The 26,654-nt window shown below is 51.2% G+C and overlaps 1 protein-coding gene across 2 annotated transcripts in view; it reads left to right on the forward strand.

Annotated features, from left to right (window-relative positions):
- ERGIC1 (endoplasmic reticulum-golgi intermediate compartment 1) overlaps positions 1–26,654 on the forward strand; it is a 120,641-nt gene that overhangs the window by 53,223 nt on the left and 40,764 nt on the right. For both annotated transcript variants that reach the window (XM_030926932.1, XM_030926931.1), the window contains exons 2-4: positions 3,937–3,998; positions 12,103–12,175; positions 24,448–24,542. In XM_030926932.1, coding sequence (XP_030782792.1) covers positions 3,937–3,998; positions 12,103–12,175; positions 24,448–24,542 — 230 coding nt within the window. The remainder of the gene's footprint in view (positions 1–3,936; positions 3,999–12,102; positions 12,176–24,447; positions 24,543–26,654) is intronic.

The raw sequence follows: 26,654 nt of genomic DNA on the forward strand, positions 1-26,654 counted from the left end.
GGATGGTCTCGATCTCCTGACCTCGTGATCCGCCCTTCTCGGCCTCCCAAAGTGCTGGGATTACAGGCTTGAGCCACCGCGCCCGGCCCTCATACTGATATTTTCATTACCACTCTAATACCATGTTTTCACCCCCCTTCCCTGACAATGAGGCACCTGGCCCCACTATCCTTGTACATGTACATGTTTGACCAGTCTCTCTGTATGTAACAATCTCCTATCTCTTCCTCACCCTGACTGAGCTTAGACACCCTGCCCTGAGCCACTGCTGCCTCCTCACCCAGAGCAGCCTCTGACTTCCAGTTTTGAAACAATGGTTCTTATACTTTTTATTTTTTAATTTTTATTTTATGTGTGTTTTGAGATAGAGTCTCATTCTGTCACCCAGGCTGGAGTACAATGGCATCATCTCAGCTCACTGCAGCCTCAACCTCCCAGGCTCAAGTGATCCTCCCACCTCAGCCTCCCGAGTAGCTGGGACTACAGGCGCACACCAGCATGCCCAGCTAATTTTGTTCATTTTTTTGTGGAGATGAGGTCTCTCTATGCTGCCCAGGCTGGTCTCAAACTCGTGTTCTCAAGCAGTCCTCCCACCTCAGCCTCCCAAAGTGCTGGGATCACAGGCATGAGCCATTGTGCACAGCAGTTTCTGTATTTTTTAAATCGCGAGGCCCAGTTTCTGCTTGTCGGCCCCTGATGGTGACCTGGACAAAAGCTGGTTGTTAGCCACTTGGGGTATCGAGCCCCAGGGCACTGCTGTCAATTCAGCTTTAATCTGTATGGGAATTTTTAGATCCCCTGTGTACCCCCTCATTTAATACTCAGAGAAGCTGAGGCCCAGCAAGGGCCAGGGATTTCCTGCAGGTCCAAGACCAAGTTGGGGTGGAGTGAGGACGAGAACCCTCCCGCTGCAGCCCTTCCCCACTGCCTGGCTACTTGCTACTCATTTCTCCAGTCTTCTTAGGAGAACCCACGTGCCCTCCCCACTGGCCCAGGCTGGCCTTCCTATGACACGAAGCGGACCACATCCTTCTCTAGCTCTGCAGGGACTCTCTGCTCAAATGGTCACCGCCTAGGCCCCGGGCCTCATGTCATCTGCAGACACGTTTCATTTGTCCTGTAGAATGTTGGCCCACCGTTTGAGAATGGTGAACTTCCACGTCAAATTCCCTTATTTTTGGCTTCTCTTGGAAAATCAGAAGATCTGTCCTCCTGAGCCTGCATGTCTGCCTGGCAGGCATCAGCTGGGGCTCAGTGATGGCCACCCGCTGGGTTCTTTTCTCTCCATTCCCTCTCCCCACCCCCACCTCCCAAATTTGCTGACCTCTCATAGTCTCCCACAGTAGACCGCCCACCGGCTCCCATCGACACTTGGTATGAGACTCCCTAGCCACAGCCTGGCCCTCAGGACCCTCTCCTCCAGCCGCGCCCCAGCTTTCCATCCTCCTCTCCCTCCACGCCAGGCCGTGCCCCATGCAGGAGAGAGGACGGTGCCCAGCTTCCTGGGTTCGGTCCTACTGTGTCTTTGCTTCTACTCCTCTCCTTGCCTAGGCTGCTCTTTCCCTCCACCCACCTCCTCCTCCTGCTCTGTGCACACATCACCCCTGTAGGAAGCTTCACTGAGGACCCCAGGCCAAGTTAGGTACCCCTCCTGAGTTAATCCACCACCTCGTGATGAGGATGCCACTACCTTCTCCTTCTGTTTCTTTGCCTCTACTGCTAACCTACAAACTGACTGGGCCAAGGGTTGATTTTTATCTCCTTGCCTGAGGGCCTAAAAGAGGGGGTGCGTAGTAGGTGCTGTGTAAATGTTAGTCAAACAAGCGTTAATAATAATAGTAACCACAAATATCCACATGGCATTTCTGGGTGCCAGGCTCCGCCTCAGTACTTTATATGTGCGCAGTCATTCGAGCCTCACCACCATGCTGTGAGATAGTTACAGTTGTTGCCCCCACTTTATAGACAAAGAAACTGAGGCACAGAGTTTGAGTTACGGACCCAGGGTGGCACAGTAGTGGTCATGGTTGAGCCCAGGCACCTGATTCCACAGCACATACTCTTACCTCTCACACAACTCTGTGTTAAAGTGGCCCACACTTTCTGACTAAGGGATGTGAGTAAGTATGGACAGGTGAGTTGCAGAGACCCCCGACCTCCCGACCACACCCCAGCGCCAGCTTCTTGTACCCTCAGGGCCCCAAGCACAGGTGACTGGGAGCTAAGCAGGCAGCAGAGAAAGTGGTATCTTTTAACTTGGCAGCCCGCAGGAATTTTTCTCCCCTGAGGTCTTAGGAAACTGAGCTTGTTTCACGTGTAATTAGGGTGAGCACACTGATTCAAGCATCAGCCCTTACGCAAGGTTTCCAAGGCATTGCGTCGGGTTTAGCCAGGCACAGTCTTGTTTCCTAATCACCAAAGAGGAACCACACACCAGCTTGTCACCCCGGAGGGCTGGAGCCCCTGGCCTCTCCAGCAAGTCAAGTTCTGTCTGAGCGCCGAGAATGCCGTGTGGACTGAGGAGGGTTCTGTCGATCAAACTCTGCTGTGGGAGAACTGACTGCCGCACAGGTTCAAGTGAAGGAAAGGAAGCCAAGTGCGTGGGGAGCCTCCCCTGCGAGCTCTCTGCGTCACATCCTTTACAGACTCTTCTTTCCCCCACTCCTGTCTGTGGCCTCGCAGGGTCTAGTGGTAATGAATGGTCCCATATTTACAAAGGAGGAAACTTAGGCTCAGAGAGGTGAAGTCGTTTGCTGAAGGTCACACGGTGAACAAGAGGACCAGCCGAGATTTGAACCAGGGTAGTCTGATTCCAGGGTCTTAACTCTTAAATAGCTGCTGTTAAAGCAGAGCCAGAATTAAACCCGTGTCTGTCTGATTCCAAAACCCTGAATTCTCCCACCACACCACACGATTTCCCTGAGCTCTGGTGGGATCCATAGGAAAGAAAGCTATCTGTCTGCTTCTGGGAGGGACAGAAACCACACAAGACAGGGACCAGAGCCATCACGAGCTGATGCTGAGACTGTGGGCTCCTGGCAGGACTTTCTGTTCACCTCATGCCTTAGCATTCTTAAGAAAAATCTCCATGAGGCCGACAGCAGGAGCTAGCGGGGCGCAGCAGGAGTGGAAACAGGAGGAGGCAGGAAAGGGAAGAGGGGGAGGAGAGGTGACGTGGAGCAAGAATGCAGCATCGTCACATAACTCGAGCAGGGCTGTGCGTTTCTCCGCTTCCTCTAGCGTCAGCGTCACCCCCGACTCAGGGGTTCCATTCACTCCTTAATTATCCAGTGCCTACTATGCACCAGGCCCATGCTAGGGTTTGGGAACGTGGCAGGGGACAAAACCTAACGAGGCGCCTGCCCTTGCGGAAGTCACACTCTGATGGAAGATCCACTGATGATTGGGAAGGTCATCTGGTGACTCACGCCTGTAATCCCAGCACTTTGGGAGGCCAAGGTGGGTGGATTGCTTGAGCTCAGGAGTTTGAGACCAGCCTGGGCAACATGGCAAAACCCCGTCTCTACCAAAAATACAAAAATTAGCCAGGCATGGTGGCACATGCCCGTAGTCCCAGCTACTCGGGAGGCTGAGACATGAGACTCACTTGAACCCGGGAGGCAGAGGTTGCAGTGAACCAAGATTGCACAACTGCATTCCATCCTGGGTGACAGAGCGAGACCCTGTTAAAAAAACAAAATGTTATGAAGTAGAGATGACAAGGGGACGTGATCTAAGGGTGTTGTGGGGAGCAGGGATTCCATCAGAGAGGCCTCCCACCAGGCATCTTGGAGAAAGTGTCCTGAAAGAGCAGAAAAACTGTGGGAAGAACCATGGTTTGCTGAACCATGTGGCACATGAGCCAGAACCACTGCCTGCTGCCTTGAGACCCACCCTTTGTGCCCACCTCACTCCTGTTCCATTTGCTCTCTGCAGGTTTGACATCTACAGGAAGGTGCCCAAGGACCTTACGCAGCCAACGTACACCGGGGCCATTAGTGAGTAGCCATCCTCTGGCCATGCCCTCTGCCGCATCTCCACTGCCCATGCCTGCTCTCTCTATGCAGACCGTGTGAGCCAGGGAGGAAAGAAGGAAAGATAGGAGGGAGGGAAGAAATGCTGAGTATCTTACGGGAGCCCTTCCAACATTTCTTCACTTAATCTCTATCCTTACTGTAACCCTGCAAGGTATAGGCACCATCTGGAAGAACACAAAAGAAATTGTCAAGAGTAGGTGCCAGGCCGGGCACGGTGGCTCACGCCTGTAATCCCAGCGCTTCGGGAGGCCAAGGCAGGTGGATCAATTGAGATCAGGAGTTTGAGACCAGCCTGACCAACATGCTGAAACCCTGTCTCTACTAAAAATACAAAATTAGCCAGACTTGGTGGCACATGCCTGTAATCCCATCTACTCAGGAGGCTAAGGCAGGAGAATTGCTTGAACCAGGGAGGCGGAGGTTGCAGTGAACCAAGACCACGCCATTGCACTCCAGCCTGGGTGACAAGAGCGAGACTCCGTCTCAAAAAAAAAAAAAAAAAAAAAAAACCCATAGCTGCCCCTGGGAGAGGAATTGGGCCCAGGGATAGGAGAGAGATTTACTTTTCTCATCACGATCTCATCCAGATTTGGGGTTCTGAAGACCATTCTTCAATAAAAAGAACCATGGCTCCTTGGAGAAGTGCCTGATTTCAGGGCTAGGCAGGGTAAGGAAAGAGGAGCCTGGAGCACCTGGTGTCAGCAGGACCTAGGAGCCAACTTGAAAGCCAGCCTGTGACGGTAATAAAATAAATAATGACATTATTGGCTTAGAAGGCAGAGAATTAAGAAGGAGTTCTGTGAGTCCTAATTAATATCAATAAATGGGGGAGAAGAGACAAATCCTTTCAGAAGATTTCCAAAATATACAGGTTGAATATCTCTTATCCAAAATGCTTAGGACAAGTGTCTCAGATTTTGGATTTCAGATTTTAGAATATTTGCATTATACTTATCAGTTGAGCATCCTGCACCCAAAAACCTGAAATCCAAAATGCTCCAGTGAGCATTTCCTTTGAGCATCACGTTGGCACTGAAAATGTTTCAAATTTTGGAGCACTTAGAATTTTGGATTTTCAGATTTGGGATACTCAACATGTATGTAGCTTTTCTCCCAGCCGGGTGATAGAGTTTAATTCCCCTCTCCTTGAGTGTGGGCTTAGTAACTCTATTTCAAGGAATAGAGAATGGGAAGGAAAAATATGTAGCAAGTGCCAGTGAGGAACCAGGTGAGGAAGGTTGGCATCACCAGTGATAAGCCACATGCATATCATGAGCCCCTGACAGGATGCATGGAGGCACCTTGCCTCCATGGGATCGTCCCCCAAAACCGCAGTTCAGTCTAATCATGAGAAAACTCACAATCCCAGGTCAGGGGACATTCTATAGCATACTTGACCAGTACTCTTCCAAAGTGGCAAGGTCTTGAAAAACACCAAAGGACAAGGAACTGTCACTGATCAGAGACTAAGGACCCAGGATGAAAATGCAAAGTGGACTCCCGGATCAGTTCCTGAAACAGAAATCAGGAGTTTGTGGGGAAACTAATGAAGTCCAAATAAAGTCCGTAGCCGAGTTCATGGTACTGTACTAATGTTAATTTCTTCATTTTGACAAATGTAAGATGCTAACATAAGGGGAAGCCCAGTGAAGGGCATATGGGAACTGTCTGTACTACCTTCGCATCTATGATTATTCTACAGTAAAAAGTTTTAAAAACACACCAAAGCCACCTTGAAAACAGGAGATGCTTTTGCCTCATTTTCCCAATGAGAAAATGAGCTGAGAGAGGTGAGTTGAAATTTCACAGCTCACAAAATATGGAGCCATGACTCATACTCAGGTGGGCCTCCTTGCACCCCACATGCCCCTCAGTGCCTGGTGTGGGAGAAGGACCTGCCCCGCTGACGGTCCCAGCCCTGCTGTCTGAGCAGGGTCCTGGGCCGGGCAGTCGGCCATACTGGAGTCCATTTCTCCTGGTTCAGGCCGTTCTCAGTTGGGGGAGGACCTTGGGGATCCGGCTGGGCTTGTTGAAGCTGCAAGATGCCTTAGACAGCCCTGAGGAAGGGATAGCACAGCCGCATGGCAGGATGCATGTCACATAGGCTCCGTGTTCCGGCAGAGCAACATTCATCCTCCCATTTAGCAGCAGTATGACTGGGCAAGTCACTCCCCTCTCTGAGCCTCAGTTTCCTGATCTGGAGATTAAATGTGTCCCTGGACATGTCTTGTGCAGGGCATGTGCTAACCCCTCAGCGCACGGACGACTCTCCTTCTTATCACTGTCCTCCTGGAGCCTGCAACCCATGAGGACCTCTGGCCTGAGAAGCTGTGCAGCTTTGTGCCTCGACCCCCGAGGAAAGGATATGGAGGGGACCATGAGAGGAAAGAGACTTGGTAGTTTATGAACCTGATCCAAAAAAATCAAATGAGGTTTCCTGCCCCATTTCTACCATCCACCAATAGCTCCATCCTCTTCCCCCTTCTCCATCTCTGCAGTCTCTCCCTTGTCTGGTATGTTTAACAGTCAGGTGTGTATTTATTTTTCTAGAGTTTTTAAAAAAATATTTAGGCCTTTTTTTTTTTGAGATGGAGTCTCGCTTTGTCCCCCAGGCTGGAGTGCAGTAGCACGATCTTGGTTCACTGCAACTTCTGCCTCCCGGGTTCAAGCAATTCTTGTGCCTCAGCCTCCCCGAGTAGTTGGGACTACAGACGCCTGCCACTATGCCAAGCTAATTTTTGTATTTTTAGTAGAGACGGGGTTTCACCATGTTGGCCAGGCTGGTCTCAAACTCCTGACCTCAAGTGATCCACCTACTTTGGCCTCCCAAAGTGCTGGGATTACAGGTGAGAGCCATTGCGCCTGGCCTATTTAGGCTTTGATATACGTATATCACTGATTGAAACACAAAAAGGAGCATACTCTGCACACTGTTCTTCCCTTGCCTTTCTTCCACTGATACATCCTGGGCACCTTTCCTGCCAGCGGATAAATAGCCACCACATTCTTCTTTCCAGCTGTGTCACATTCTGTTATCTGGCTGACCTACGGGGCCTGTGGCCAGCCCCTGAGGGTAGACATTCCCCATTCTGGTTTGTTGGACATCCTTGTCCATATCTTTTGGTATCCTTGTACAGTTATTTCTGTAAGGTAACTTCCCTAGAAGAGGAATTACTGGGTTAAAGAGTATGAGTGTTTTGAAACTTACAAGGTCCTGCCAAAGGGCCCTCCAGGGACATAGTCTGATAGACAGTTTCAGCCACAGCACAGGAGACAGCAAATTTCCTTACACAAGAGGAAAGGCGTGAGGCATAGGAAACCAGCCCTTAGCTACCATTTAGTGCACAAATATTTATTAACCAGGTCCTTGGGCCAGGCGCCATGCCAAGCCCTGGGACTGTGCTGATGAACGGGCTTCCATCTTTGTCCTTGAGGAGCACACGGCCAGGCAGCGCAGGCCACTCGGACACACACCATTTCATTACTTTGTGATAGGTGCTATTAATAACTGAAGGAAAGATCAGGGCATTGGAGACTCACAGCTCAGGGTTTAAATTTTGCCTCCTCCACTTACGTGACTGTGTGACCTTGGACAAATTCCTTGGCCTCTCGGAGCCTTGGGTCTCAGGTCCAGTGCCCCCTTTGGCTGGCCGTACCAGGTTTCCTACCAGCAAGCCTTCTCCTGGGGTCACATTCCTACTCTCCAACGCCTGAGTCAGTTTCAGAAGAAGTCTGGAGTCGGAGAGCCATAGAGTCTTGCCCAAACATGGACTGAAAAACCTTCATCAAAAAAAGCCTTCAGTATCAGAAGGCCTTTCTGGTTGAAATAGTTTTTACCTTCTGTCGTGTTTTTCATTCATTCGTTCAACAAATATTTATTTTATACCTTGTCTGAGTCAGGCACTGTGCTAATCCCTGAGGCCACAGTGGCATTGAGATCTGGTCTGTGTCCTCCTCGTCTATCTGGGGTAAGGGTAACACACGCCATGAATGCAGTGTGATTGGGACCTTTGAACCACCTGAATCTCTGCCAAGCAGACTTGGCACTTACTGTGTCCACCTGCTGGGCTGACCAGGCTTCAGTCCGAGCCTTGAAAAAGCACACAGATCTCAGAAGGAGGCCTTTCCATCCGCATCCCCCTGGCTCTGGTGTGGATGGAATTAGAACCCTGGGACACGTCTCCAGGCATGGAGCACAGAAAGTAGCTAGGAGGCCTGGACCCAGCCAAGTCAGCACCGACTTTTGAACACTCCCTCTTTTGTTTCGTTTTGTTTTTTTGAGACAGAATTTTGCTCTCGTTGCCCAGCCTGAAGTGCAATGGCTCACTGCAACCTCCGCCTCTCCGATTCAAGTGGTTCCCATGTCTCAGCCTCCCAAGTGGTTGGGATTACAGGCGCCTGCCACCGCACCTGGCTAATTTTTGTATTTTTAGTGGAGATGGGTTTTCACCGTGTTGGCCAGGCTGGTCTCAAACTCCTGACCTCAAGTTATCCACCTGCCTCGGCCTCCCAAAGTGCTGGGATTATAGGCGTGAGACACCATGCCCAGCAACACTCTCTATTTTGTGCCTGTTCATCATTGCAGCATCCAATGAGTTGTCAGGGCTTGGGGGAGGAGGGTGCAGAAGATTCTGAAATATGGTTCCTATATGATCCTGGTCAGAAAGTTGCAAGCTTCCAAAGCAAGGATGTTTTGCCTGCTCAGTTTTCCAAGAGGTTTAATAGCCTCAGTTTGCAGGTGAGAAAGGAAAGAACAAGAGCCAGGAAATTTGGATTGACAGCTGATCTCTTCCAGTGGATTTGTTCAGCAGCTGGAGAAGACAATTTGAAATTAATCCCTCTGCCATTCGAAAATGAAAGAAAACACAGCCACTCAGTAAACTGATGTAGAACCTGTTTTGAAATAGATTGCTGAGTGAGCAAAGCTTGGTGGAAAAGAGTGTGCCCATTACGCTGCTGTTCGCTTAGGGGGATATATGTATATATATGTTTAAATGTCCATGGATGGACACAGGAAACTGTAACAGGGAATCGGGGGCTGCAGATCAGGAGAGACAGACTCACTTTTTTATACAGCTGGATTTTTTTTTAAATATATAATATGCATCGTTAACTATTTTTTTCTTTAAAATTTTTTGTTTGTTTCTCACTCTGTCTTATGGTGCTGATGATAACTCCTTTTTTTTTTTTTTTTTTTTTTTTTTTTTTTTTTTTTTTAAGTAAAACCTTTAAGTGCTTCCCCAGTACAACTTTTTCAAAGTTTGGGAGAAACTGGGAGTAATTCTAGTATCCCCCATGTCTCAGGGTGGTTGGAGAGACTCAGTGAGCAGTCTGGGGACATCCTGCCCTTCACTTGGAGCCTAAGTTCTTGAGGTTCCTTTTCTCAGGGCATTGGCTCTAAAACACGTGGGTTCCAGTCCTGCCTCTCCTGCCCCCACACAGTGAAGCCTTGGGCCAGCCTCCTTGTCTCGCTCTGCCTCTACACCCTTAACATGGGCACCGTCCCCCTCAAGGTGGTGGGAGTGTGAGGTGACAGGACATCTGTTAATGCACTCACGACAGGGCACATAGTAGGTACCCAGTGAACACTCTTTCCCCTTCCCTCGGAATGGATCTTTGGCTATTTGTTTTGAAGACAGACAGAAAGATGGCTATTTGCTTTGAAGATAGATTGATCAGTCGATCAATGACTGTTTGTTTTAGATATAGGTAGATGGGCAGATAGATATACATAAATAGATACGGGCCGGGTGCGGTGGCTCACGCCTATAATCCCAGCACTTTGGGAGGCCGAGGCGGGCAGATCACAAGGTCAGGAGATCGAGACCATCCTGGCTAACACAGTGAAACCCCATCTCTACTAAAAATACAAAAATTAGCCGGGCGAGGTGGTGGGCGCCTGTAGTCCCAGCTACTCGGGAGGCTGAGGCAGGAGAATGGCATGAATCCAGGAGGTGGAGCTTGCAATCAGCCAAGATTGCACCACTGCACTCCAGCCTGGGCAACAGAGCAAGACTCCGTCTCAAAAATAAATAAATAAATAAAAATAAATAAATAGATATGGAGTAAGAAAAATAATAGAGATAACTGGCTGTCACATCCGTGATGCTGGCTCTGCCAGTCCAGGTGCAGGCTGCAGAGAATACAGCAGAATTAGCAAGAGGAACGGGGAAGTCTTCTTTGCAGGAAACTGAGGGTCAACCAATGTGTCAAATCACTTTCCCCAGGTCACCAAACCCTTCCCACATCTCCCTGATGGAAGTCCTACTCATGAGCTGGTGCTCAAGTAATTGTTACCTGCTGGGCTCTGTTTCAAGCTCAATCCTTATGTTACTGAGATCCTCAGAGCAGCCCTATAAGGCAGGCACTACCATTGCTGCCATTTACAGGCGAGGAAGTGGAGGCACAGAGAAGCTAAGTAACTCACTTAGGGCCATGCAGCAGGTGAGCAGTGAGCGTGGTACTGGGATGTGAGCCCTTGCCCACTAAGCTCCTCTGGGATAAACTTAGGTGGGGCGTATTCAGCCCTCATTTTGTATCCTGGGAGCTGACTCTCTGCCATACACAATACCTATTAGTGCCTCCCATATTCCCAGCCCCAGGCCAGGCACTGGAACTCCAGAGTATTTGTCTTTCTGGATATGAATCTAGTGGGAGAAACAGCCACAGATAACCAATAAAATGTGGAACATGTTCAAGTAGAGGCTGGGAACACAGAGGAAAGAGTGACCAGCTCCACCTCTGGGAGTGGGGGAAGCTTCCCATCAAAAGGGACGTTTGAGTCGGGCCTGGGAGGATGAGTAGGAGTTCACCAAGCAGAGAGGATAACCATGGAGAAGGAGGGATGATGAGTCTAGCAAAGGAACAGAAATGAAAGGCATGTTTAGGGAATAGCATGTAGCTCGGTGTGGCTGGGTGGTTGGACATTGTGGGGAGTGTCAGGAGATGGGGCTCGTGAGTGGAGTTGAGGGCCGGACCCTGGGGCACTTGTTATGTCCTGCCTCCAAGGAGTGACTCCAGGGTCCACCAGCCCCAGTGTCCTTAGGCAGATGAGAGAAAAACAGCTGACATGGCCAACCCCAGAATTCTGTTCTACACTCTCTGCATTTTAAACATATTGGACCGGCCGCGTGCGATGGCTCATGCCTGTAATCTCAGCACTTTGGGAGGCTGAGGCAGGTGGTTCACTTGCGAACAGGAGTTCAAGACCGGCCTGGCCAACATGGTGAAACCCCGTCTCTACTAAAAATAAATAAATTAGCTGGGTGTCGTGGCGGGCACCTGTAATCCCAGCTACTCGGGAGGCTGAGGCAGAAGAATCACTTAAACCCAGGAGGTGGAAGTTGCAGTGAGCCAAGATTGCGCCACTGCACTCCAGCCTGGGCGAGAGAGCAAGGCCCTGTCTCAAAAATAAAGAAATAATAAACATATTGGGCTATTCTTCATTTCCATAAAGAATTATTTCTTCTCTGGAAGCACCGCTGTCTGTAGCCTCATTTTCCTTCTTCTAAGGACAGGGGCACAGTATGGATGGCACCACAGAGGATGGTGATAAACAGCAACGGACTCTGCCTCAGCCTCAGAACCAGAAAGGCAGAAAGGAATGGTGGGGCCTGTGGCAAACTCGTGGGCTCAGACCCTCTGTGGGAACAAGGGTTAGATGTTCTTCTGGAGAAGGCAGAACGCTGGCCTTTTATGTGAAATATGCTGATTGTTCAAGGTGGACTCCAAATTGTGAAATATGTTATCACTCAAGCCAAACATTTGTTCCTCTACCTTCGGCTGGCCTCTGCATTAAAGAGCTCTCCTGGAAGGAAGTGGGGCCAACCCCAGGAGGCTTGCTCATGTTGGCAGGTTGATCCACACCTGGAGGCCAGAACAGCATCCCAAAGGCAGGGGGTGGGGCTGCTTCATATTGAGGCTCGAGTCAGAAGGGGCTTTGGAGGGTCTGTGGGCAGGTCCCCACACCCTTGTCCTGGGGCCTCGTTCCTCTTTCCTCTAGGCTGGTCTTCCTTCGTCAGTGCCCACCACCCTTAACAGTTTGCATTTCTGTTGTTTCTTCCAGTCTCCATCTGCTGCTGCCTCTTCATCCTCTTCCTCTTCCTCTCGGAGCTCACTGGATTTATAACGACAGAAGTGTAAGTCATACTTCCCCGATGGGGCATCCAGGACGTTCTGAGACCCCAGACAAGAAGAGGGAGGGGGCTTTGGCCAGGTGGATCACACCTGTAATCCCAGCACTTTGGGAGGCCGAGGCGGGCGGATCACCTGAGGTCAGGAGTTCGAGAACAGTCTGGCCAACATGGTGATACCCTGTCTCTACTAAAAATACAAAAATTAGCTGAGCGTGGTGGTGGGTGCCTGTAATCTCAGCTACTGGGGAGGCTGAGGCAGGAGAATTGCTTGACCCTGGGAGGCAGAGGTTGCAGTGAGCCAAGATTGCACCACTGCAGTCCAGCCTGAATGACAAAGCAAGACACTGTCTCAAAAAAAAAAAAAAGAGAGAGAGAGAGGGAGGGGTCTTAAAAAGAAGAGAAAGTTCCAAACCTTCCAACTTCTGTCTCCAAGCCTGTGGCATCGGTTGCTCTTCTGTTTCTTAAAAGGACTATAAAGTCAGAGCAAAAGTGAATATTGCCTTGTTAAAGCTGAAGAGAACATTTTGGTTCTGTTCCGTGGGGGTTCTCCTGGGTTCACAGATGAACAGAAATAATTTGCTCATCTCTGCCATCCCTTTGTTAGGCCAGTGGGCTTTTTTCCCTCTGAATCATCACAGGGTCATTTGATGTGAGAACTGAAGAGTTCAGAGAAACCAATGGATACAGCTTCCTACCGGAGGGGGCGAGGTTGCTGACATCAGCACCCGGCCCCCTGGACTAACCCCCTTCCCATTTCTCAGGCCCACACTTGGTGAGGAATTAGTGCAGGTTTCCTGGCAGTGGGTGACGCAGTTAATCCATCCCTGATTCCTAGAATTATCTGTTGTCTGGATAACCCAGTAAACGCTCTGGGGTGTGTGTAACAGAATGCCATTGGAATTATGCAGTCACAACCTCATCGGACGCCCCTCTGAGATGGAATTAGACCCAGGAGCTTCCTGCCTTTGGCACTGGCTTGAGGCTTCAAAGCCTCTTCGCTTCTGTGTTTACAGCCCGGAAAGTCATCACAGAGCTGGGCCCTGGCCACCCACTCTCCTGCTCAGCACTGGAATTTTCTTTTTCACTAATGGGATTTCTTGGTTTCCTTTGCCTCCACTCAGCCACAAGACAATAGGAAACTAAATACATAGCCGCTTAGCCCAAGACAACTCTCATTATACAAGCATTACCACCTTTAGTTCTCAAACAGCCCCAGGAGGGAGCTGTCCCCTCTTTACAAAGAGGAAATTGAGGCCCAGGGAGGTGGAAGGACCTGCCCACAGCCATATAGTTAGGAGGTGGCTCCCAGCCCACCCTGTCTCCTGAGCCTACGTGTGTTTGACCAGCACACTGAGAGGCCTATGAGATGGGAGGGCTGGTCTCGCCTTGTTTCTGGGTATACCTTTCAGCCCTCCCCTGGTATGGGAGAGTTTGCCTTTCCTGGTCACTCTGATCCTGTTTTAACCCTGATGGCACCAAAGCCCAGGGGACCTTTTACAGTGGTGGGAAGAGTACTGGTTAAGGCATTGGGAGACCCAGGGCCAGGTCTCTGCTTAATTACTACTTTGCTGTGTGACCCTAGGCAAGCTGCCAAACCCCTCTGGGTCTCAGTATTGGTAGCCAAATGAAGGAGAGTAGACCAGAGTCTGAGCTCCCTTCCAGCTCTGGGAGAGGTTGGTCTGCTTCCCAAGACATGACTGTGTGGCCACGCAGGGTTCGAAGAAGGGATTTTATTCGCCCCAGGCCTCCAATGGGAGATGACCATATCCAAGTCAAGCATCTTCCCTCTGTACAGCTTCATCACTGGGCATCTCAGGATCACCCTATCACAAATCAGAGGTCGAAGCAGGGAGAGCAGCAAGGGGTTGAGACTTGCTGATGTTATGAGGTACCTGTTGTATGCCAGGCACCCAGTGGCCTCTGCAGGCTGTACCCCACTGTCTAGGAGGGGACCTGCTAGGCTTGGCAGGCCTGTCATGTTCTGAGCAAGGTGACAGAGGCACACATGTGTCATCTGCTGAGACCAGGCACCAGAAGGTGGCTTTATGTGTTTTGGGCAGGAGCACCAGCAGGTGCAAAGGGCCTGAGGCAGGGATTACCTGGTACATGCAAAAGGCAGGAGGAAGGCCAATCAGCCAGGACAAAGCGAGCAAGCAGAAAGGGTAGGAGGTGGAGCAGGTAGGACGGAGACGGGCCAGGCCTTTTGCACTGCCAGGTAGAATTGGGACTCACTTCTTTTTTTTTTTTTTTTTTTGGAGACAGAGTCTTGCTCTGTCGCCCAGGCTGTAGTGCAGTGGCATGATCTCAGCTCACTGCAACCTCTGCCTCCCGGGTTCAAGAGATTCTCATGCTTTAGCCTCCCGAGTAGCTGGAATTAACAGGCAAGTGCCACCATTTTCAGCTAATTTTTGTATTTTTAGTAGAGACAGGATTTCACCATGTTGGTCAGGCTGGTCTCGAACTCCTGACCTCAAATGATCCACCTGCCTCAGCCTCCCAAAGTGGTGAGATTACAGGCGTGAGCCGCTACGCCCGGCCTGGGACTCACTTCTTGATGATGAGCTCATGGAGCCCAGGGCCGGATCTGCTCACTCACTGCTCTGTGGCTTCACACGTGGAGGAGCTGAAAATATCAGTGGAGGACATAGTCAGCAAGCAAACAAGACTAGACTGTATCAATCAGGGGCAAGTACTCCAAAGACAAGGACTAAAGCAGGGCAGCAGGTAGAAAATGAGACAGCTGCAGGCACAGGATATTTTGTGAGGCTCAAACAAGATTATTTAGCTGAAAGCTACTTAATATAGTGCCGGATATACTTTAATATCACAAGGTCCATAGCTCTTCGTGCATTTATTCATTTCCTACATAGTTCCCGTCTAACTCTAAAAAGGTTTTAAGGCCGCTCCGCACTAGGCATGTAAGTACTCAGTGAATGTGAACTCCTCGTCCCCTCTTCCGCTTTGAGTTAAGAAGATGCCTCTCTTGCCTGCTGCTGACAGCGTGTGGGGTGGCATTCCCAGCTCATCCCACTTGAGGTGGGGCACTGAGGCAATGGGCCGCCGACAAGTGAGTTTTGACGTCACAGCTTGAGGCTCGAGCAGGTGGGGCCCCACCCGCAAAATGCCTGGGAGCACTGGGGAAGGGCCCTTCCAGCAAGCCCAGACAACTCATGCAGTCTCCCCAGGGTAGGGCTGCTGCTTTCTGAAGAGCATTTCATGTTCCCGCTGCTCCCCATTCCGCTGCGCCAGGACTTCCTCTCCCTGTCTCCTGGGGGCAGCCTGGATGCTCTGACCCCACCGAGTCCCGGGAGAGGTACAAAGCTTAGATGATGAGGGGAGGAAGGGGGCCGGGTGCAGTGGCTCACACCTGTAATCCCAGCACTTTGAAAAGCCAAGGCCAGAGGATCACTTGAGCCCAGAAGTTCAAGACCAGCCTGGACAACACCGTGAGATCCTGTCTCTGCAGAAAAATTTTAAAAACATTAGCTGGCCATGCACGCACACACCTGTAGGCTCAGCTACTTGGGAGGCTGAGGTGGGAGGATCACTTGAGCTCAGGAGATCCAGGCTGCAGTGAGCCGTGATGGCGCCATGGCATTCCAGCCTGGGAGACAGAGTGAAACCATGTCTCAAACAAAAACAAAAACAAAGCAAAACAAAACAAAAACATGAGGGGACATTTTTTGAGCGTTTGCCTTAAGTCTAACCCTGTGCTAAGTCAGCGGCTGGAGAGAGGGAGGGAGGCAGGGATGAATAGAGAGATCTGTCCGGAGCTGAGGCCAGAGGCTCCAGCTATGAAGGTACAGTGACCCTAATGCCCCCTTCCCTCCCTGCTGCCTCCTTACCAAGGTGCAGGACTTGCCCAAAGGGCTTCCTCAGGGTGAGCCCTAGGACTTACTAAGCAATCGAGAGGAGAAAGCATTGAATCTTTGGGGTCTTCCAGTTGTCAGAAGCTTGTGACCCCAGGAAACCCTGCAGGTTTGGGAAGAACCGAAGGTCACAGTTCTCTTTTTCTGAGTGGCTGGCCCTCTGTGGCAGGTTTGTGGCTACAGTGGGGTCAGTGCCCCCTCCTGTCACCGTGAGATTGTAACTTAAGGAAATGAGGTCACCGTTGGTTGGATCAACATGGCTCCAGCCCCAGCCTGTGGTTATCAGTGACATAAGACGCTTATTCTGGCCTGGGCCTGGTTGGCGGGGAGGGGGAGGCACATTTGTTTGGGTGGTTGGGCTCCAACCTGGCTTTGGACAGGCTGGTAATTATCCTTGGGAAAGAGGCTCCACAGAGTGTTCTGAAACTCCGTGTTTTCAGGGCGCAGGCCCCTCCTCAGGCAACCTGGCCACAGAATGTTCCAGCCTCTGACTGCCCAGTCTCTGACTGCTCTTAATAATTGTTAACCTCATGAGGTGCTGGGATTATAGGCGTGCATACTGCGCCCAGCAGGTCAGCACTTCATGATGGTCATCTCCTTGGTCATCGCAGGAACCCTCGAGGTAACTACTACTGTTCACCCCATGTTATACCTGGGGAAACTGAGGCACCAGGCGGCCAAAACCACATGAAGCAGTAAGTGGTGAAACTGGAGGCAAACCCAGGTCTGTGCTGCTAAAGCCCAGACTCAGCACCTCTCCTCTGTTTTACCCCACTTCCCTGCCCTGAGCATTTCAGGGCCCCAGGCTCACGGGAGCCACCACTTTTTGGTTAGAATAGTTGACTGGAAGACTTGGATGCACCCTTCTAGGGTGAGGTGGCCAAACAGGCAGCCTGGGAGGTGGGAGCTTGGAGGTCACCTGGAATCATGTTCTCACAGGCTCCCGGTAGGAGGCCCGGAGTGGGGAGCAGTAGCTTAACCAGGAGGAGGAGCTGGAAGTCTCCAGGTTGCCTGCCTTGAGCCTGGGTTGTGAACCAGGCTGGATAGAGGGCCCCAGGCATCCCATTAAGGAGCATGAAGGACATTGCTCTTAGCAATCGGAGGCCTGAGGGCGTCTGAGTGTGGAGTGACGGGTTTATGTCTCAGGCAGCTCACCTCCTGTGAAGATGGGTTTGGTGTGGGGCCACCCAGAGGCCAAAGCCCTGCTGGGAGCTGGGGGATGACCCAAGTCAGAGGGGCTGAGGGTGCTGGGACTTTGGCTTTGGAGCAGGGGTGGGCAGAACCCAGTGGCTGGCTGTCAAGGGATGTATTTTAGACATCCACGCGGTTGGTACTAGATGCACATACTTCGACCTGGACGAGTCAGGATTTGAAACTCAAGGTTCCGGAGTGCGTGCTTGCAGAATCTCCATCCCTCCCTCCACCCCACCCCAAGCCCTTGCGGCAGGCCTCACTGCCGCCTAAGTTTCCATTTAATCAAATTTTGAAGCATGGAGGTCAGATACTTCAGGCAGGAATCTGAACTATTTAAGGGCTCTTCTAAAAGCAAATAAAATTGTTTTGTATAGATGTCATCGAACTCATGCCTCAGACTAGAATTTCAAGGCCCTCCACCACATTCCATTTACACTCCCCCCACCCACACCTCCCCGGGCCCTTGCGTACCTCTCCCTACAAGGCCACTGCCCACCCACACCCCACCCTCCCACGCACTCGCCACGCTGGGCCTGACTCCCTGACGCCATCTGGCGTCCCCCACCTGGAATGTGCTCCCGAGGGCTCCACCAGCGCGTGCCTTCCCTGCGTCCTGGGAGTTCTGCTGAGGACTCCCTTCTCCACTCAGGCTCATTCCACCGAAGTTTGTGAGCACAAACTCTGTGCTGAGGCTCGTGGAGCCCCCGTCCTGGGGGTGTTAATGGGGGTGGGGAAGGCTTGTGGGACAGGCGCAACTGGACCCCTAAGCACTCCTGTACCCTGCAGGCACCTGGGCCACGGTGGGGAGGGGGCACACCTGAAGATTATGAAAAAGGACTAGGATGCCTGCATCACAAGTCCACTTGAGGGCCACCGGCCCCTCAGTTTTTCACCCATTCCCATCCCATCCAGGCAGTGCAATGCCTTGGAAAGAGCATGGGCTCTGGGCCCCCTGTCCTTGAGCTGGGATCCTGCCTCTGCCTCCTCCTGGTCCTATGATCTTGGCCAGCCATCTTTGCTCCTCTGAGCCTGGTTTCGTCAATGTGAAGGGAGAACAGTACCCTTGTTAAACACTGGATCAACTCATTGAGCATCAATATTAATACTAATGATAAAACAGTAGACATTTATTGAGCACTTACTGTTTACTAAGACCACACTTAGCATTGCGCTTGTTCTCATTTGATCTTCTCAGCAACCCCATGGCATAGATACTATGATTGTCCCCATTTTACATCTGGGGAAACTGCTGGACGGGAAACCCCTTGCCCAAGTCAATCAGCCAAGAGGTGGCAGAGCCAGGATTTGAACCCTGGTAGCCTGGGCTTCCCTCGCGATGCTGTATTTTCTTTACCAAGAAGGGTCTGGAATCAGCGCTCGAGACAGAGAGATGAGTCTCACACATGCACACTCACACACTGACTCACACTCACTAACATATACACACTCATTCACTCACTCATTCTCCTGCCCTGGGGCAGCCAACAGCTTGACCTGGCAGTCCTCCAGCAGCCCTGTGAAGTAGATGGAATCTTTATCCTTATTTTCCTCTTTCTCTCTCCTTTCCTCTCTCCCTCCTTCCTTTCCTTTCTTATTATTTTAGTGAGGTATTTGTAACTTACATACAGCGAAGTGCACAAATCTTAAGGTAGAGGCCTAATGAATTTTCACCTGTGTTTACACGTGTAACCATCACTCAGATGAAGACATAATACATTCTATCACCAAAGAAGGGTCCCTTGAGCCCCTCCCAGTCAGTAGCCCCCACCACTACTATTCTGACTTCCATTGCCATAGATTAATTTTGCCTATTTTCAAACTGATTGAAAGCTTTTCCAGTTTTACAGATGAGGAAACTGAGGCTCGGAGAGGTGAAGCAGTGTGTCCTGGGTCTCCCAGCTTCTAAGTGGCAGAGCCAGGAGGTGAGCCCATACCTGTCTGCCACTGCCTCCATTGGCCTTCCCACTGCCCACACTGGTACAGGGGAGTCAGGCCCATGGAAGTCCTCAAACCACAATGAATCCACAAAAAACATTTCCTTTTCTTCCAGGTGGGTTGATTTCTGGCAGCCCGTTGGCCTTTTAAAATCAGTTCAGCCCTAGCCAATGAAATTAGTTAGCCTTGGCAGGCCCTTGCCATGGGGTGGCTGTGGGCGAGCCTGTGGCGCTGGCTGGGGTGGCAGGAAGCCAGCAGCCTGGGAACATTTGCCTTGGACACGAAGGCGGCTTTATTGACCTCATCAGGCAGCCCAGGTGATGGAATTGTGTTTATCCCACAGCCTGGGGGCCCTCCAGGAAGGAGCCTGGGAGCAGCCAGTTCTGGCCTTACATAACCAGCCGGGCCAGAGTGCCGCAGGCCGTCCCTGCCCAGCACCGCTGCCCCCTTGTTCTGGGTGGCCCTCTAGTCCGGCGGAGCCTGTTCTGTGCTTATTCTGGTTAGGAAGACAGGGACCCACGCCTGGGAGAGGCTTCCTGGGGCCTTGTGGGTGAGCTCACCTTGGCACCACACCTGGGATTCACTTTGCTCTTGGCTGAGGTCACCTCCAGAGGGTTGCCAGTGGATGACATCATCCCACAATCCCTCAGTGCTATGCAGAGGCCCAGCCTCGCCTGGTGGGAAAGGTGAGTTGCTTCAAGGAAGAGTCCCAGGCGGCTTCCTGGCTGGGAAGGGAAGCCGAGGCTCTCCTTAGTTGACTGTGTGTTAATCACCCAGCAATTTCATTACTCTAACAGCTCTCCAGAGTTGCAAATTATAGCTGGGGTAGAAATTGGGTGCTGAAGGCCAGGGCAGAGCATTTGGCTGTAGGGAGGCCAGTCCTCCTCGGGCCTGTTACCGGCGGGTCTTTGTTCTTAGATCTGGGGTTCTTGGCCTCACGGATTCCAAGGAATGGAACCTTGGGCCATGTGGTGAGTGTAATAGCTCTATTGGAAGCCGTGGATCACGGAAGACAACTGTGGAACCCAGCGACCAGTGTTCAGCTCAATTAGGATGAACCCGGGCACTTAGCCATGCAGGAACAACGGCGAGCCTCTAGCCCGGTGGGGAGCGGCAATGGGCGCCTCGCTGGATTAGAAGCACAGCAGACACCCTGCTGGATCCAGAGGGGTAGAAGTCAGCGGCGGGTCTGTGACGGCTGCGATCAACAGTGGTGGACTGCGAGCTAAAGCTCAGCTCGAGCTGGAACAAACATGGACCAGAAGAGTGTGCAGTTGCAGGATTTAATAGAGTGAAAACAGGGCTCCCATACAAAGGAAGGGGACCCAAAGGGGGTTGCCCGATTCGGCTCGAATGCCTGAGTTTATATCCCGGTCATTTTCCCTCCCCCTGTGTTCTCAGGCGATAGATGATTTGGCTGTTTCTTTACCTTCTGCTTTTAGCCTAATTGGTATTTTAGTGAGCTCCCTTTACTACCTGATTGGCCAGCTGTGAGCTGAGTTACAAGCCCCGTGTTTAAAGGTGGATGCGACCACCTTCCCCAGCTAGGCTTAGGAATTCTTAGTTGGCCTAGGAAATCCAGCTAGTCCTGTCTCTCATAGCCTCCTGGGCTCTTGTTTGCCCCTCTCCCTCCAGCTTCTTCGTTCTTGGTGGCCTCTGATTGGAGCCAACACTACAAGCAAGGTCAAGTGCAGGCCCGTGTCTCCCCTCTCCCATCCTAAGGCTTCCCAGGACCAGGGCCCTCCTTCATTTTCTTCCTTGACCCTGATGCTGAGGAGAGGGCTGGGAGGCAGCCTGAGCTGTGGAAAGCCTGGGTTGAGATTCTAGCTCAGCTACTTGCTAGCGTGTGACCCTGGGGATGGGACACACCCTCTCTGAGCCTGTTTCCGGTTTTAAGATGGGGCTCAGGGCATTTCACAGGCGCACACAGGATGGCGTGAATGCGTGTAGTCGGCCTCCTAACTTAACGAGTAGGGGCCCATCTGTTGCACTCTTGTCTCTGGGAATATCCTTGTGGGCCCCACAGAGAAACAGGCCCCAGGCATCTTTCAGAGCCCACCGTACCTTGTGAACAGCATCACACCAGGTGCTAGGGGTGCAAAGATGTGGTCTTAGTAAAAACGAAATTCCTTTGCTTTGGTCCTACTCATTCTTTCTCTAAGATGTGGCCATTTACAAAGCTCTCTTGAGTGTTCATTGCTTAGATAGGGCAGTTCTCTTTTGTTTTACAGCCGAGGGACTGGACCCAAGGGGCCTAATAAATGTTTAACCACAGCCCAGCCACCTGAAGCACTGCCCCCTTCAGCTGCCCCCTCCCCCCGGCCAGGCCTTTAGATTTGGTTCCCTCTGTGTGGGGGGCATTATTGGGAATCAGATGTGGCCATCAGACATCCAGCAGCTACTCCGGGATGCCTCCAAGACACCTGGGCTCGGCACAGCCTCTGTCTCTCAGTACCTCTCCCTCCTGCTTGTCCTGCTCCTCTTCTAGAGCCTCTCAGCCCAAAGAATGGGTCCAGGAAGAAACACAGCTGTGTGTCTGCATTCCCCCCTCACCTCACCTCCCTCTGCCCCAGTCCCATCCATCAGCAAGTCCCGCTTGCTCTAGGTGGGTTCCTGCAGCCCTCCCCCTCTCCATTCCCATCCCACCCCGTCCAAGGAGTGCCTCATGCCTGTAATCCCAGCAGTTTGGGAGGCCGAGGTGGGCAGATCACCTGAGGTCAGGAGTTCAAGACCAGCCTGGCCAACCTGGTGAAACCCCACCTCTACTAAAAATACAAAAATTAGCTGGGCATGGTGGCGCGAGCCAGTAGTCCCAGCTACTTGGGAGGCTGAGGGAGGAGAATTGCTTGAACCCGGAAGGCGGAGGTTGCAGTGAGCCGAGATCGTGCCACTGTACTTCAGCCTGAGGGACAGAGCGAGACTCTGTCAAAAAAAAAAAAAAAAGTCTAAAGGCCTCATGCAGCCTCCTTACACTGCAACCATGGTGACCTTCATTCAGTTCCCCAAACCCGCCGTGCCCTCCCCAACCTCCAGGCCTTTGCACATGCTGCCAGGATGATGCCTACGCATCCCCCAGACCTCAATCACACCTCAGAGAAGTCTTCCCAGCCCCTTCTCCCCAAAGGTCAGTGGCCCTGTAGTCCCTCTTACAGCCCCCTGCAGCTTTCTGTCAAAGCAGTAATCAGCGTTGGGAGTGGCAGCATATTTATTTAGGAGCTGAGTGATGTCTGGTTCTTGTGTCTATAAGCTCGATGAGGGCAGAGACAGTGTCTGTCTGATTCATTGCTGTTTCTGGCTCCTGACAGGTAGTAGGTGCTCAAAAAGTATTTGTTGAACAAATTTGGATTGCTAGCAGATGCCAACACTGTGCTGCTGACAGCAAGGTGACATGGCTGTCTGTGAAGCCACCTGCCCCTAACTATGGCCGATGCGGTCATGCCCCCAGTGACTCCCTGCCCCCAGTGATGTCTAGGTCCCTGATCCTGATGCATGTGGCCCTGTTACCTTGCATTCAAAAGAAACTTTGCAAATGTGATTACATTAAGGATCTCAAGATGGGGAGAGGATCCTGGGTTAGCCAGGTGGGCCAGATGAAGCACTTTGGGAGGGTTGTGAGGTGGGGAGTGCGGAGTGGTGAATCACGAGGTCAGGAGTTCGAGACTAGCCCGGCCAATATGGTGAAACCCCGTCTCTACTAAAAATACAAAAATTAGCTGGAGTGGTGGCATGCGCCTGTAGTCACAGCTACTTGGGAGGCTGAGGCAAAAGAATTGCTTGAACCTGGGAGGTGGAGGTTGCCGTGAGCCGAGATCGTGCCACTGCACTGCAGCCTGGGTAACAGAGCAACAGAGACTCTGCCTCAAAAAAAGGAAAAAAAAAAAGGTGGAGGTCAGAGAAGGGGGAAGCTGCTGGCTTTGGAATTGGGAGAAGGGGCCACAAGCCTAGGCAGCACCTAGAAGCTGAAAAAGGCAAGAAAATGCATTCTTCCAGGAACACATCCCTTTTTAGACTTCTGACCTCCAAAAGCGTAAGACAATAAATGCGTGTTGGTTTAAGCCGTTCACTTTGTGGTAATTTGTTACAGCAGCCACGGGAAATTAATACAGCCATCCAGTTGTTTCTCAGAACCGGTTCTGCCCTGAGGGATGAGCATCAGGGAATTCCTGGTTTCCCAGCTGGGGGAGGGGACCTCAAGAGAGGAGGCTGTAAGGTCCTCTGTGCCTGTTGGCGCCAGGCCCTAATCCCTCATAAGACCCCTATTTCTCATTTTAGTGTTCAAACCACCTTATTTGTAGTGGGTGGCGTTATCCCTACTTAACAGGTGGGTTCACAGAGGTGAGCATAGCAAGTACCAGAACCAGGATTTGAACTTGAATCTGTCTGACTCTGAAAGATATGCTCTTTTTTTTTTTTTTTTTGAGACGGAGTCTCGCTCTGTCGCCCAGGCTGGAGTACAGTGGCCGGATCTCAGCTCACTGCAAGCTCCGCCTCCTGGGTTTACGCCATTCTCCTGCCTCAGCCTCCCGAGTAGCTGGGACTACAGGCGCCCGCCACCTCACCCGGCTAGTTTTTTGTATTTTTTAGTAGAGACGGGGTTTCACCGTGTTAGCCAGGATGGTCTTGATCTCCTGACCTCGTGATCCGCCCGTCTCGGCCTCCCAAAGTGCTGGGATTACAGGCTTGAGCCACCGCGCCCGGCCCAAAAGATATGCTCTTACCACTATGCTAGCCCACCCTACCTTTTCTCTCTCCTGAGCCCCAGCCCTCCTCTCTTTATTTTATTTTATTTTATTTTTTGAGATGGAGTTTCACTCTTATTGCCCAGGCTGGAGTGCAGTGACGCCGTCTCCGCTCACTGCAACCTCAGCCTCCTGGGTTCATGATTCTCAGCCTTCCAAGTAGCTGGGATTTCAGGCATGCACCACCACGCCCTGCTAATTTTGTATTTTTAGTAGAGACGAGGTTTCACCATGTTAGTCAGGCTAGTCTTGAACTCCTGACCTCAGGTGATCCACCCACCTTGGCCTCCCAAAGTGCTGGGATAACAGGCGTGAGCCACTGTGCCCAGTCCAGCCCTCCCCTCTTAGGAGGTAAGGCTGCATTTGAAGAGTGCACCCTAGACCCATGCCTGAGGGCACAGAAGGTACAGGCTCTGCCCAGATGGAGTCTGGGTTATCTAAGCTGTGGTCGCCAAGTGAAGTGGTCCCTGGCTGTCCCCTGCAGCTGAGATCTTCGTCCCCATCTCAACAAAGGTTCCTATACTTGTCTCTCCCCTAGTGTGAACGAGCTCTACGTCGATGACCCAGACAAGGACAGCGGGGGCAAGATCGACGTCAGTCTGAACATCAGTTTACCCAATCTGCACTGCGAGTGTGAGTACTCCACACAGTCCCTCCCTCCAGCAGGACACCTCCTCAGGGCAAATGCATGTGTGCAGAAATGGCAAGATCTCCAGGACAAGCCGAGCCAACATATGGTTCTCCCCCCTCTTTTTTGGAGGAGAATATAATTGAGTATGCATGCACTTGGAGGTTTTCTGGCATAAAAAACACAAGACACTACTCATAGGGGTTACCTCTGGAGAGCAGCTGTATGGGTGCAGGGAGGTGGGGAGTCTCTTAGGGTCATGCTACAGCTTCGCAGCAGAGCCTGAGAGTCTCATGCAAGTGACTTGTTGAGGGGAGGAAGCTGTAAGGGAGTGAGAGATGCAGGATAGGGCAGTGTAAGAGGATAAGCACAGATGTGTGTTCAGCTGAAGTCCAAACTCAGCCTGATCTCACAGGATGCTGGGGGGTGTGAATGACACCATAGCATTTGTCACACCCAGTAGCAATGGGACCAGGCTGTTATTATCCATGTCATTGGGTAATGGCTGCAGAGTGGTGTGTGTGGCAGGGGTCACATCACCTCCCAAGCATCTCAAGCAAGAAGACCTCTGGTCAGTCAAGAGCATTCATCTGGAGAAGAGTGCAGCTCTGAGTTGTTGGCGGCCGATTCCTATAGAAGCCGGATAGGTCCACTGTCCATGAGAGAGTGCAGGACAGGGCTCTAGAGCACCTGTGACAGGGGAGGGCTGGGACATTCCTTTTTTGACTTCACACCTATTTTGTTTTAACCAAAAGAATGAATTCTTTTTTTTTTTGAGACGGAGTTTCACTCCTGCCACCCAGGCTGGAGTGCAATGGCACAATCTCGGCTCACTGCAACCTCTGCCTCCCGGGTTCAAGCAATTCTTCTGCCTCAGCCTCCCGAGTAGCTGGGATTACAGGTGCGCACCACCATGCCAAGCTAATTTTTGTATTTTTAGTAGAGATGGAGTTTCATCATGTTGGCCAGGCTGGTCTTGAACCCCTGACCTCAGGTGATCCACCCACCTCAGCCTCCCAAAGTGCTGGGATTACAGGCATGAGCCACTGTGCCCGGCCCAGAATGAATTAATTCTACAAAACAATACTCATTTGAAGTCCGATTTGGAGTCAGATTCTGGCTCCTTTGCTGGCTAAAACTGTAACCTTGGCTAAGGTGACTCTCTGAGCCTCAGGTTCCTCATCTGCAAAACGGGCTTAGTAATGTCTGTTGTCTGAGGTTCTTGGGAGAATCTAATGCATGGTCCCCAGACTTGTCAGCGAGTAGACTGGGCGCCCTCTCCTGGACTGGGGTTCCAACCGTCCCTCCGCCCAGCCTGGTACGGAGCCTGCTGCAGGCCCTTCTCTGCCTACCCCCTCTTCCTGTTAAAGGACACAGCTGAGAGAACACTGGGTGCACCTCCGGCCAGAGATAGGGAGAGTCTCAGCCCTGTCATTGCTTTTGGTGAGATTTACGTCACAATTTTGAATCCTCGCCGGGCCCCAAGCCAGGGAACCTGTCGAAATAGGTCGGTCTTATTTTTTGTTATTTTTTTTTCTTTCACTTAGAAAAATAATTCATCTGGCACATTCTTATTCAGGAGTGACTGTATCTCTGGAACAAGGAAATTCTTAGTCAGACCAGAGGACTGGGACCAGTGGGGTAGGAAAGGGAAGAGATGTGGTTCCAGGAGGAGCCAGGCAACCTCCACCCCGTGCTCTGCCATGCCCTGCTGGATCTGTGGGCTATAACCTGAACCCCCAACCCCCTCACCTCTGCTAGAGCCCAGCATTCTGGCTTTTCTTTAAAAGAACATCACATTTTTATTGTAGGAAAAAATGCGTGCTCGTCATTATACTTCTCGAAAACACAGGGAAGCAAAAGAGATCACCCGTAATTCTGCTACCTCACAGCAGTGTTGGTGACATTTTGGCACCATTCTGTCCAGCTGGCCTTCCTCTCTGTGTTTCTGAACATAGCTGAGATCGTGCTGCATGTATGATCTCATATCCTGCTTTTAAAAATAATATTCTTCATTATACAACTAATAGAAGAATACATGTTAATCTTTAAAAAAGACATACATTCAAAAATACAAAAATAATATGTTTTTTAAAAAGCAAAAGTACCCCTCCCCT

The sequence above is a fragment of the Rhinopithecus roxellana genome, chromosome 3 (genome assembly GCF_007565055.1).
Source record: "Rhinopithecus roxellana isolate Shanxi Qingling chromosome 3, ASM756505v1, whole genome shotgun sequence".
Lineage (NCBI taxonomy): Eukaryota > Metazoa > Chordata > Mammalia > Primates > Cercopithecidae > Rhinopithecus > Rhinopithecus roxellana.